Here is a 12,552-nt window from a genome sequence, read left to right on the forward strand (position 1 = left end):
TGCTCAGGCTTCCTGGAAGGACACAAAAGGAAGTGGACAGTAATTTGCCAATAAAGGAAATTGCATGTGCAATGTTTTGTGTTGAGTTCATGTCCAATGGGAATTACCACTGTTGTTGATGGCATTTTTCAAGCAGTCACCACGAGTTCTCAAGAGGTATTTACAACCAGGAAGCTTGAGGCGAAAAAGACAAGTGTACATCACGCAAATAAAACACAAACGACATGTGTGGAACCAGCGGCTCAAGATATTCAATGTAAAGTGACCACTGTGGTTTGTATTCCTGATGGTTGGACGGTTGTAAACTCTTCTCCTCCTCGCAGCATCGACCTTGTGAAAACAAAATAAGACAATCGAGATGCTCTGATCTCCGACACAAACGAGGACGACTTGTGCTTAAGTTTGACTCGGTAGAAATTAGAGTCCTCTTTTCAGCGGGCGTACAAACAGATGAGGGAAAACCTTGCGAGGGCTTTGTGCAGAGCTGTTATGGGATCTGCTGGCTTTTTTGACAAAACGAAGCACAGCTGCGAGAAGAACAAGCAGCAGGCGATAAGAAGAGGGAAAGTAAGGACAAGACGGATCGGTCTGCCTAATGTTAATACTGTGTGTGTTGGCATTTGGAGGCACTAGGATTTGACTGACAGGTTCTGAATGCACACATTTTTGGATTGAAGCTTCCAATAACAAATACTCCTAATAGTTCTGACCCTTTTCATTGCAAATAAACTGGATTTTTTAAATTTAGCTGAACATTTAGCTGAACTAAAAGCCCTGCGAATATCATAGTCTAGTACACTTGTGTGAAATAGTATTGAATAAACAAAATTGACCAATCAAACAATTTGTTGAGAGGCTGCTTCATTTAGGTGATTCTAACTGAAAAAGCTATATTTATCCTAGTTTGTTGCTGCATGTGTGTGTTTGAGCATGTGACTATGAAACATCTTAATCTAAATTGCAGTAAATCAGCTTTTTTGGTTTCATCTGTTGCTCGTCCTGCACGCCAGCAGCCAGAGGATGATGGCACCCCATGCGGTAACTTTGTTCAGTTCATTTCCATGTTTTTTGTTCACTTTCCTTCACAGTTTAGGCGATCAGGGTCGAGTTATTTTTCCCACAAAGAAAAACAAATGTAAATGACTCCATTTCAAGTTCAAGGTGAACATGAAGATGTTTTACAATGATACAAAAAACGGTTTGCTACTCCTCTTTCTCAGTAAGAAGAATTACACAGAAAATAATTACATGGACGAAAAGAAAAGAAAAGAAAGTAGCTATCAAGTAACTACATTTTGAGAACATAAATCTGGTGAGAGAAAACGGTTCTGCATTGTGTTTGTTTTGACTGCTGAGAGCTTGTAGTAAAGTCTCATGTCTGCAGTCACATCATATGGGAATAGGAGATAACTCAAGTTTCCAAACTGCTTTGGTGCTGCAACATGTTGACTCTGGGAAGCTTTTCATTGATGACATTCAAGAAAAGTTTGTATTTTCTCCCTAGAATTTTGTATTTATTGTCTTTTTTGTGACATGAACAGAGTGTGCTTGGCCAACCAATGACAGACTCTCACCAAGTTATGACCCAATTAGACATGTCTGTGCTCAGCCAATGAGTGAGCCGTGAGGCTGTGTGCACATGGCCAGTAGTTGTTTGTGCTTCATTCTGGCTAAAAACAGCAGGTGAGGTATTTTAATCATCTCGGTTCTGTCACTGATTAATACATGTCCAGTGTTACTTTCTGACACACGCACACGCACACGCACACGCACACGCACACGCACACAGTTAAGATGAGTTTTGCTGTGCTTCTATCTCCAGAAACAGGGAAACAAGGTAGATGGTTGTGGCAGGATGTAAACTAGACAAGCCGTGATCCACAATCAGGACGCGGAAATTCACAAAGCAGACTGACTGTACACTCACTGAGGCCGTACAAAAATACTTGTCAGAGGTTGACAAGATCAGAGGAAAAGTTGTTGTCAAAGGTTGGCAGTTGTGTAATGAGAATTTTGTGTCCCTGCCTTCTGACCTTAGGGGTTTTCCCCTCGAACGTACATTCTTCTGTGAGCATCGAATCCACGAACATTTGGTTTCACAATATTGCTGCAGTCAAACAAAAACTCTTTAACGGTAAGAAAAGGCTGAGGAAGAGGACTCACTGTCTGATCTCTGGATTGGTTAATTTTCAATTTTTTGAGGAACTTTACATCTCAAACTAAAAAACGGTTGGATTGAGATTTCTATCCTAACCAAATGGTTTGTGCATGTTTAAAAAAAAGAAAAAAGGATGTGACATGTAGCGCCGGAAATACCGTTTGTCAAATAAATAATTACTGTAAAATACTGTGTTGTTATATTGGCAAGTTGTATTACATATTTCCAAATGCATTCATTGTCTCTCTAATCCTACATAAAAGATCAAAAGACAATTATATCAGTACAAAATATTTTTTAAAAGAGATTGGCGCAACTTGTGTGTTTCTTCCTCCATTCAGCAAACCAGTTTATTCAGTTTAACCCAAATGCAGAGCTCTATAAAGGTCAAATTTGAAGTTAAAAATGGCTTTATAAATGTATGCAAGTTATATGAATAGAAGAATGATTCACCTCATTCATATTTCACCTTTTGTTTTGTGACAGATCTTCACAGCATGACTAGTTTGGGACAACATCTCTTTCAACATATATATATATATAAACAAAAAACATAATAATGCCACATGCATTGTTATTAACATATATTAAGTTGGTAAGAAACAAATGTGCTTGTTGTCACAAACTGGACATGGCGATGTGCTGACAATGATCCTGGACTGTCGGCTCACACACTTCCCTCATCACCTGGCGGTAAATCTGCTCTTTTCAAACAAAGACAGCACCCAAAATTCAAGTTCTGAGGTCTCAGTGGAAAGCAGAGCTAATGCTTTTTGTGCTAGTGTTTGCTGGTGGATGACGACGAGGAGGAGAACTGGGAGGCGGGGTTTGTCTTTCTGTGCTCTTCAGTCTGTGTGCCTTCAGTAGTCAACATCACGGGTCCAACGAGTCTGCTGGAGCCCCTCTGATACAAAGCTGGGAAAAGCTGCCCTGCTTCCTGTGTGGCTGGTCGAAGCCGGGGCGAGCTTTCCAGTGTGTGTGTGTGTGTGTGTGTGTGTGTTGGATTTGGTTGGACCGATATGGGTTTCCGACGACTTATGACATTCGTGCCAGTATATAATAGCTTTTAAATTGATTAAAGATTCTTGACAGATTGTTCCGGGCAAAACTTCTCAAAAATGCATTCTGACTATCAAAGCAAGTTTCCTGTTGGTCCATCCTTTGTGCGTGCTTGTGTGTGTGTTTGTGTGTGTGGGTGTTTTGGTAACAGGAACAGCTTTTTGTTCTCTTGTCCACTTTTTCCAGTTCAGAAGCTCTCGACGAAGCTGCTGGGAAACAGGCCAGTCTGTCCTGTCCTCTGCAGGGTGCCTTTGTACCAGCCGTCGTCCCTCTTCTTGTGGACAAACACAACGTCCCCTTCCCGCAGCTCGATCTCCGCCTCGCTCTGGGGAGGGTAGGGCACCACCACACGATACCTGCCACACACAGACACAGCTATAACACACACTGGCATGGACAACATCACAGGCTGAATGCTTTTAACCACTGCAGGTATGAGTGGAGACTCTCAGTATGTTCCCAAATATAGACAGCAGTGGGAATTATGGGTAAAAGGAAATATCGACCCCGGGATTCTCTGGAACCTGTCAATATGTTTACACACACACACACACAGGAGGAAAAGTGTGACTGGTTTGGTGCAATAACCAGTGCTCCCAATACGCCAGTAAGGTGCATGCTACCATTAAATTCTTAATTCTTCTTTCATGTCCTGTGACATGAAGGGTCTATAAGTGTGTTTCCACTGAGGTGTGTGTATATGTGTGTGTGTGCGTATGTGTGTGTGTGTGTGTGTGTATGTGAGCAGAGCTTGGGTCTTCAAGGCTACTGGTTTGTGTATTGTTGAACCACCCTGGGTTAAAAAGATGAGAAGTATTGTGAGTAGATATTAAATCCCAGATGAAGCAGAAAGGTGAAGGTTATTTGCATTATTAAGAGAAAGATGATCATCTTTTCTTTCTGTGTGGTTGTGTGTTCGCACCTCTCTCGTGACAGGGGTTTGGGTTCAGGCCGGAGGACCATCAGAGCGTTGACGGCGCGTGTTGCCGGGGGTGACATGGGGAAGTTGGTGTCCAGGGAACCGGACTTCCTGTGCAGGGGCTCCAGCCCAATGGCCCCCGCCATCTCACTCTCGATTGGACAGGAGCCGGCTCGCCCCTGAGACGCCATCGGACAGGAACCTGAGCGGGCGTGGTGGTGATGGCGGTGAGGATGGTGGGCGGGGTCGGTCAATGAGGGGTCGTGGGTGGGCGGGGAGGAGGGAGGTGAGCGAGGTTTCTTCTTGGCTGCCGCCCCCGACAGAAGCTTTAATAAACCACTTGCTTTCCTCTCCTTCTGATGATGGATGAAGTGAATGAAGAGGATGAGTGAGATATAGGAGGAGATGGAGAGAGAGGGAGGAGCAAATGAACATAGATATACAGGAATGTAGGTTTCCTAAAGCCTGTCTTGAAAAGAGACAAGATTGTTATGAACATGGTGGTAGTGTAAACAATACCTCTTTGCCTTTATTGCCTTTATATATATTTGCCTTTTCTTTTCTCTATATATAAAAAAACCCACAGAGCACAAATGCACTCCCGACACATTAATCACAAAAATACATTTATGAAACAAATTGAAAAATATTTTCCTGTTGACTCCATCTGACACATGGAATACCACAGATAATAAAAGCACATTTGTTTCATCAGAGGGAAGGCAGTAAAGCAAAATGAGCTGAGTCCCTTCAATATTCATATCGACTGCCTTTGGAATTCGGAACGAGACATTTAATGTCTTTTTTATGCTGCTGCTTTGGTGCCTTATATTTTGGAGACAGTGAGTTCATTCCGCTTTACAAATGATCAGTTTGGCCTCCTTTTAAAGGAATAGTTCAACAATTTGAGATGCACACATATTTGCTTTTTTTTCAGGAGGTTAGATGATCAATACCACTCTAATGTCTGTACGGTAAATGTTGATAATTAGCTAGCAGATAATTAGCTTAGCATAACGACTTTAGAGGAAGTTACATGCTGTATCTACAGTTTATTCCTGGGGACTTATCACACAATACCCAGGCTGTTTTCTAAGAGCAGAACAAGTAGATCCAGGTCAACTATCACATAAAAATAAAAGAGGCAGCTTGATTCCTCTCTGCTTCTACCTTCTGACCTTCTCAGAGAGAAGAACACAATGGTAATAGAAGTAGTTATTACTCGGATATGCAGAAAAGTTATTGACATAATGTTCACAGCGTGAATGCCGGCTGAGCTGCCGTGCGTATTTTGAACAGACAGGTGGGCAAAGTGGTCGGTTAACAATCCTTCAAGCTGATTGCATATGCGTCTACGGTCTACCGCGGCGGTCTTAAGAGTAATCTCTATTGATTATAGAGGAAGTCAAGGCAGAGTCACATTTTTCCATTCATGCTTCATTCATGCTTGATAATGGAAAGGCGGTACAACACTGCCCAATCAGCCCGACTCTTTGTGATACCAGGAGCACAAAGCAGTTATGTCTCTTGTGCCACTCGGCCTGATTTTACAGTCTCAGTCATGACAACGTGCATCAATACCGAGCATGCCTGAGCATAATTACATTTTCTTTTTTTTTGTAGCCTCCCTGCGCCATCTGTTTCTTTTATACATGGGAGGCTGGATCAAGCATCTTTTTTAAAATTTGTTTTTTCCATCAAGCGCTGTCTTTCTGATGCCGTGATGGACAGTTGTCACGGTAACGGCATAGATTTGCCAAAAAATGTAAATGAAAAGCTCACACTGAATGTGCAGCTGGTATTTGTCTGGAACGACTCACAGCAGGGGTCAGCAAACGTTTTGATACCAAGTGCCATTTTTTTATTTCCTAGTTTCCTGGTGAGCCATATCAACATTAACGCTGACATTAAGTTTAATTATGACACGTTAATCTCCAATGGAGCTGTAATTTTATTCCATCCATAACATCAACATACATAGCAACATTTAAAAGGTTAAAACATGTTTTGCTCCAATAATCAGGACATTGTTCGCTCGGCTGTCTTCACATCTCTTTTCATGTCCATTGCTCCACTTTCTAAACCATCTTTTATTGTAATCTTTAATCGTAATTTTTAATTTAAAAGGTAATTAATACCTTTTTGATCTTTTAATTAATTGATTGAGTAAAATAGTTTGCTTTGTGTTTGAGGTTTAAAGCAACACATATTTGGTATATTTTATTTTATTTTACAAAGTGTTGATGATCATTTTTCCGTCGATCAACTAATCAGTTATTCACATACACACGCAGTGGTTCTCCTATAACATATTTTGGACAATTTAATAAAGTAATATTATAAAAAAAAGAAATGTTGAGTTGATAACATGGGACTTTCTGCAAATTGGAAGAAACATTACTACCCAAAGAATATCATAAATATATTTAATTACTGAACCTCCAACAACTAAACTCACACTAATAAAGTACATTGTTTCCAAATGATTGGAAGAAATACCAAAAAACATTTGAAATATCTTATCAAAATCAAATAATTCAAAAGGCTCTAAATGACCAGTCAACATATAAACATATGTTATATGTTATATAACTGTCAGGACTCAGCCAGCCGGACTCCCTCCTCAGCCCGTTCACACAGTGACACCCGGTACCTCAGAGCACGCTGCCAGGGAGCTACGGGCTTGGAGGCGGGGACAAGCCAGGGGCGCTCCAACTCACACCTGAAGCCACTCAGCTCGTCCCACGGCTGCAGCTCGTCAGCTCGTTGTATTCGGGGGGATAAAGATCAGGACTGTCTGTGTTGACGTTGCGAGTTCGTGCCATGATGTCCGTGGACTTTCCTCCTTGTGTCGTCACTGAACTTTCCCTCGTGTCTTTGCTGACTTTTTTTGTGTGGAGTATTTTCTTGGATTTTTTGGGGTTTGATGTTCGATCACCCGTGGACTAAGGGGACACTGAGTTTTTTGTGTTTCTTTTCTAAGCGACTTGTTGTGCTCAATAAACTACGCCGTGGGTTCGGCTAGAACTAAACCTTGCTGTTGTCGTGCGCTTGGGGTCAGAGACAAACCATAACAGTACGAACTCGCCATGACGACCCCAGCCGACACAGAGAGTGGATTGTCCAGCTCTGTTCAGGTTGCCCTTAGTAGGCAGCTGCATCTGACCAACACCCACTCTCACCAGCTGGAGGCGGCCTCCATTGCCGTGCAGAACCTCCAAGCCCAGGTCCAGCCGCTCCACGCTTCTGTGGAGATCCTGACTCGTCAGCAGGCGGCATCGGCAGACCAACAAGCCGAGATCCTGCTACAGCTGCGGGCGTTGACGATGGCCCTCACCACCCAGCCGCTGAACCAGCCTGTGAACCCGCCCCCTGTGTATCCCTCTCCGGTTAACCCTGCGGTTTCCAACCCAGTACCACGGGAGCCTAGCCTCTCCAGCCCCCGACCGTTCGAGGGTGATTTTGAGACTTGTGCCACCTTCATCATGCAGTGTGAGTTGGTTTTCACTCACCAGCCTAGCAGGTTCACCTCTGACACCGCTCGAGTCGCGTATGTGATTAACCTGCTCGCCGGCCGGGCAGCCCAGTGGGCTACCGCTTCCTGGGCCATGGGTGCCAGCTTCTGTCTCTCCTATAGGGAGTTTGTGGCAGAGCTACGTAAGGTGTTCCATCATCCAGCCAGTGGTCAGGACCCTGGTGCCCGGTTGAGCAGTATCCAACAGGGTGGTGGCAGAGTGGCGGACTACTCGGTGGAGTTCAGGTTGGCCGCTGCGGAGAGTGGGTGGAACGATCCTGCGCTTCGGGTCACCTTCCGGAGGGGGCTCAGTGAGGCGGTGAGAGACCAGCTAGCCACACGGGAGGAGTCCTCTTCCCTTGATGACCTCATCAACCTCGCCATCCGCATCGATGGACGCCTCTGTGAGAGGAGGCGGGAGCGAGTCCTCCGGGGATCCCTTCCCACCCCCCACAGACCCAGCACACAGGAGAGGACCCTCGCCGTAGCTCAACCTACTCCCCCTACTCCCGTCCTGCCCTCATCACAGACGACGACTGGCGAGGAACCCATGCAGCTGGGACGCATGCGCCTTAGCCCAACCGAACGGGAGGCCCGATTCAGGGCAGGCCTGTGTCTCTACTGTGGCCAGAAGGGACATCGCATCAGCGGCTGCCCCACCCGGCCAAAAGATTAGGCTCACCAGGACCTCGGGAGATCCTAGTGAGTCACCTTTCCTGTTCCCGTAGTCCTGCACCACCGAGCCGGCGGATTAGCGTCACCCTGGCCTGGGCGGATCAGCGGATTACAGTGGGGGCCCTCCTCGATTCTGGGGCGGATGAGTGTTTCCTGGACTCGGAGTTCGCTGCCCAGGCTAACATCCCGCTAGAAGCACTGGAGGAGCCCGTAGAGGCCTTTGCACTGGACAACCGCCATCTGGCCCGCATCACCCAGAGCACCCGTCCCATCTCCCTCACTGTGGCGGGAAACCATGTGGAGAACCGCAAGTTCTACCTGATCCAGTCCCCACTGGCCCCTGTGATCCTAGGGCACCCCTGGTTTGTACAGCATGAGCCACACATTGCCTGGTCCTCTGGGATGATACTGGAATGGAGTTCCTCCTGCCACGCCCAGTGTCTACAGGCAGCCCCCAGCCCGTTACCCCGACCAATCCCCAGTGTCCCTCCCCCGGACGTTTCCTCTATTCCTCCGGAGTACCACGATCTGGGAGAGGTTTTCAGCAAGACCCGGGCTCAGTCGCTCCCTCCACATAGGCCGTACGACTGTGCAATTGACCTCCGCCCTGGGGCTTCCCTTCCCAGCAGTCGGCTGTACAGCCTGTCTATTCCGGAGAAGGCTTCGATGGACGAGTACATATCGGAGTCAGTGGCAGCAGGGCTCATTCGGCCGTCGTCCTCCCCGGTGGCAGCGGGCTTCTTCTTCGTGAAGAAGAAGGATGGGGGCCTCCGACCCTGTATTGACTATCGCCAACTGAACGACATAACGGTCAAGAACAAGTACCCCCTCCCCCTCATGAGTTCCACCCTTGAGCCCCTCACCCAGGCTACCATCTTCACCAAGCTGGATCTCCGGAGTGCCTACCACCTGGTTCGAATCAGGAAGGGGGACGAGTGGAAGACCGCCTTCAAGACACCCCGAGGTCACTACGAGTACCGGGTAATGCCGTTCGGCCTTACCAACGCCCCGGCGGTATTCCAGGCGCTCATGAACGACGTGCTCCGCGACATGCTGGACGAGTTTGTGGTCGTTTACCTTGACGACATCCTGGTCTTCTCCAGGACCCTCGAGGATCATGTCCAGCACGTCCGCCGGGTGCTCAAGCGTCTCCTCCTTAACCGGCTCTTCGTCAAGGCTGAGAAGTGCCGATTCCACTCAACCTCTGTCGACTACTTGGGCTTCGTTGTGGAGAAGGGTCAGACTCGGGCCGACCCCCGCAAGATCCAGGCTGTGGTGGACTGGCCGAACCCCACGTCGCGAAAGGAGTTGCAGAGCTTCCTCGGGTTTGCCAACTTCTACCGGAGGTTCATCCGGAACTACAGTGTCGTGGCGGAACCTCTCACCAGGCTGACCTCTCCCTCCCAGCCGTTCATCTGGTCCCCAGCTACCGATGCCGCGTTTCTGGCTCTCAAGAGGAGGTTCACCAGCGCCCCAGTTCTACTCCATCCCGACCCTAAGAGGCAGTTCATTGTGGAGGTGGATGCCTCGGACACCGGCTTGGGGGCGGTTCTTTCCCAACGAGCCGTGGCGGATCAGAAGGTTCATCCCTGTGCGTTCTTCTCTCGCCGGTTCCTTCCTGCTGAGGAGAACTACGACATCGGGAACCGGGAGTTGCTGGCAGTGGTAGCTGCTCTGGGGGAGTGGCGCCATTGGCTGGAGGGGGCTGAGCAGCCGTTCACCATCTGGACGGATCATAAGAACTTGACTTTCATCCGGGCGACCAAGCGTCTCAATGGTCGACAGGCTCGGTGGGCCGGCTTCCTCAGTCGGTTCGATTTTTCTCTGACCTATCGTCCCGGTTCCCGCAACATTAAGGCAGATGCCCTGTCCCGACTACACCAAGGGAGGAGCCTGACTGCTGAGGAGTCAGTTCCCATCATCCCCAAGGGCAAGGTGGTTGGCATGGTGGCCTGGGGCATCGAGACAGTCGTGAGACAGGCGTTGCGCTCCCATCCTGCTCCGAGTGGCGTGCCCCCACGCCGTCTGTTTGTTCCGGAGTCGGTCAGGTCCCGAGTGCTTCAGTGGGGACATGCTAGCCAGTTTGCCTGCCATCCTGGCGTCCACCGCACCTTCACCTTTCTGGCTCGCCGTTTCTGGTGGCCTACTATGAGGAACGAGGTAAAGGACTTTGTACTGGCCTGCCCCGTTTGTGCCCGCAGCAAGGCCTCTCACCGGGCTCCCGCAGGGCTACTGCAGCCCCTTCCAGTTCCTAGCTGTCCCTGGTCCCACGTGGCATTGGACTTTGTGTCTGGACTTCCGCCCTCCCAGGGGAAGACGGTGATACTAACGGTAGTGGACCGTTTCAGTAAAGGGGTGCACCTGGTGGCCCTCCCTAAACTCCCTTCGGCGTTGGAGACGGCGGACCTCCTGACGAGCCACGTGTTCCGGCTTCATGGTCTCCCCCAGGACGTCGTCTCAGACAGAGGACCCCAGTTCATCTCCCAGGTATGGCGAGCATTTTACAAGGGGTTGGGCGCCTCTGTCAGTCTTTCCTCTGGTTATCACCCACAGACAAACGGACAGACTGAGAGGATGAACCAGAGCGTGGAGTCTGCGCTCCGTTGTGTGGCAGCCAGGAGACCATCCTCCTGGAGTCGGTTCCTCCCCTGGGTCGAGTACGCCATCAACTCCCTGGTCAGCTCCGCCACCGGCCTCTCCCCCTTCGAGGCGTCTCTGGGTTACCAGCCGCCGCTCTTTCCTGCTCAGCAGTCGGAAGTGGCAGTTCCCTCCGTGCAGACCCATCTGAACAGGTGTCGTCGTATCTGGGAGGTCACCAGAGCCGCCTTACTCCGAGCAGCTGAACGTGGCAGCCGAGGAGCCAACCGTCGCCGGAACCCAGCGCCCGCATACCAACTGGGGCAGAAGGTTTGGCTGTCCTCCAAGGATCTTCCCCTGCAGTCAACCGCTAAGAAGCTGGATCCCCGGTTCGTTGGACCCTTTGAGATCACAAGGGTGCTCAGTCCTGCAGCGGTGAGGCTGAGACTTCCAACCTCCATGAGGATCCATCCAGTGTTCCATGTGTCGCGAATTAAACCTGTCTCCCACAGTCCCCTGATGCCTCCTGCCCCAGTTCCACCTCCCCCTAAGATCGTAGATGGGCACCCTCAGTGGAAGGTTCGCCGACTGATGGATGTTCGCCGACGAGGACGTGGGTACCAGTTTCTGGTGGACTGGGTGGGCTATGGTCCGGAGGAACGAAGCTGGGTGTCCCGCCAGCTCATCATGGACCCAGGACTGTTGACTGACTTTTATCAGGCCCATCCCGAGAAGCCTGGCAAGTCGCCAGGTGGCTCCCGTGGAGGGGGGGGTATTGTCAGGACTCAGCCAGCCGGACTCCCTCCTCAGCCCGTTCACACAGTGACACCCGGTACCTCAGAGCACGCTGCCAGGGAGCTACGGGCTTGGAGGCGGGGACAAGCCAGGGGCGCTCCAACTCACACCTGAAGCCACTCAGCTCGTCCCACGGCTGCAGCTCGTCAGCTCGTTGTATTCGGGGGGATAAAGATCAGGACTGTCTGTGTTGACGTTGCGAGTTCGTGCCATGATGTCCGTGGACTTTCCTCCTTGTGTCGTCACTGAACTTTCCCTCGTGTCTTTGCTGACTTTTTTTGTGTGGAGTATTTTCTTGGATTTTTTGGGGTTTGATGTTCGATCACCCGTGGACTAAGGGGACACTGAGTTTTTTGTGTTTCTTTTCTAAGCGACTTGTTGTGCTCAATAAACTACGCCGTGGGTTCGGCTAGAACTAAACCTTGCTGTTGTCGTGCGCTTGGGGTCAGAGACAAACCATAACAATAACATGGGACAGCAAAACAACAACAAAGGACAGCACCAGAGAGGCTGGAAAAACACTTTGACTCAGCAGATCAAAAACAAACAGCACTCCGACTACCAGAGCTTCAGCGATATGTATTTCCCTGAATACAAAGACTTAATCATATCTCTCAGGATTCGAAACGTGTAAATCTAACAATGCTCACTGTCTGGAGTGTACACATAAAATGTCCCACCGCTTTGGAAACATATTCCCTTCCTGTCGTGCAAATAAAGCTTGTTTGAATTTTAATTTGGGAGAGGGAGGAGAAGAGTGGAAAATAAAGCCTGTGTGTTTGTGTGTGTACACACAAGTCAAACTGCTGCTCGACCACCAGATGGCAGCATGCGCTCACAATTTAATCCGTGACA

General features: G+C 48.9%; 1 protein-coding gene across 1 annotated transcript in view; it reads right to left on the reverse strand.

Moving 5' to 3' along the window:
• Positions 1-3,345: 3,345 nt before the first annotated feature.
• The window catches only part of LOC117750399 (E3 ubiquitin-protein ligase SH3RF3-like), an 84,869-nt gene continuing 75,662 nt past the window's right edge, over positions 3,346-12,552 (reverse strand). The window contains exons 9-10 of the mRNA XM_034561596.1: positions 4,140-4,492; positions 3,346-3,573 (exon numbers count right to left, since the gene is read on the reverse strand). Of these exons, the coding sequence (XP_034417487.1) occupies positions 3,405-3,573; positions 4,140-4,492 (522 nt within the window). The 3' untranslated portion in view covers positions 3,346-3,404. The remainder of the gene's footprint in view (positions 3,574-4,139; positions 4,493-12,552) is intronic.

Source organism: Cyclopterus lumpus, chromosome 21 (genome assembly GCF_009769545.1).
Source record: "Cyclopterus lumpus isolate fCycLum1 chromosome 21, fCycLum1.pri, whole genome shotgun sequence".
NCBI lineage: Eukaryota > Metazoa > Chordata > Actinopteri > Perciformes > Cyclopteridae > Cyclopterus > Cyclopterus lumpus.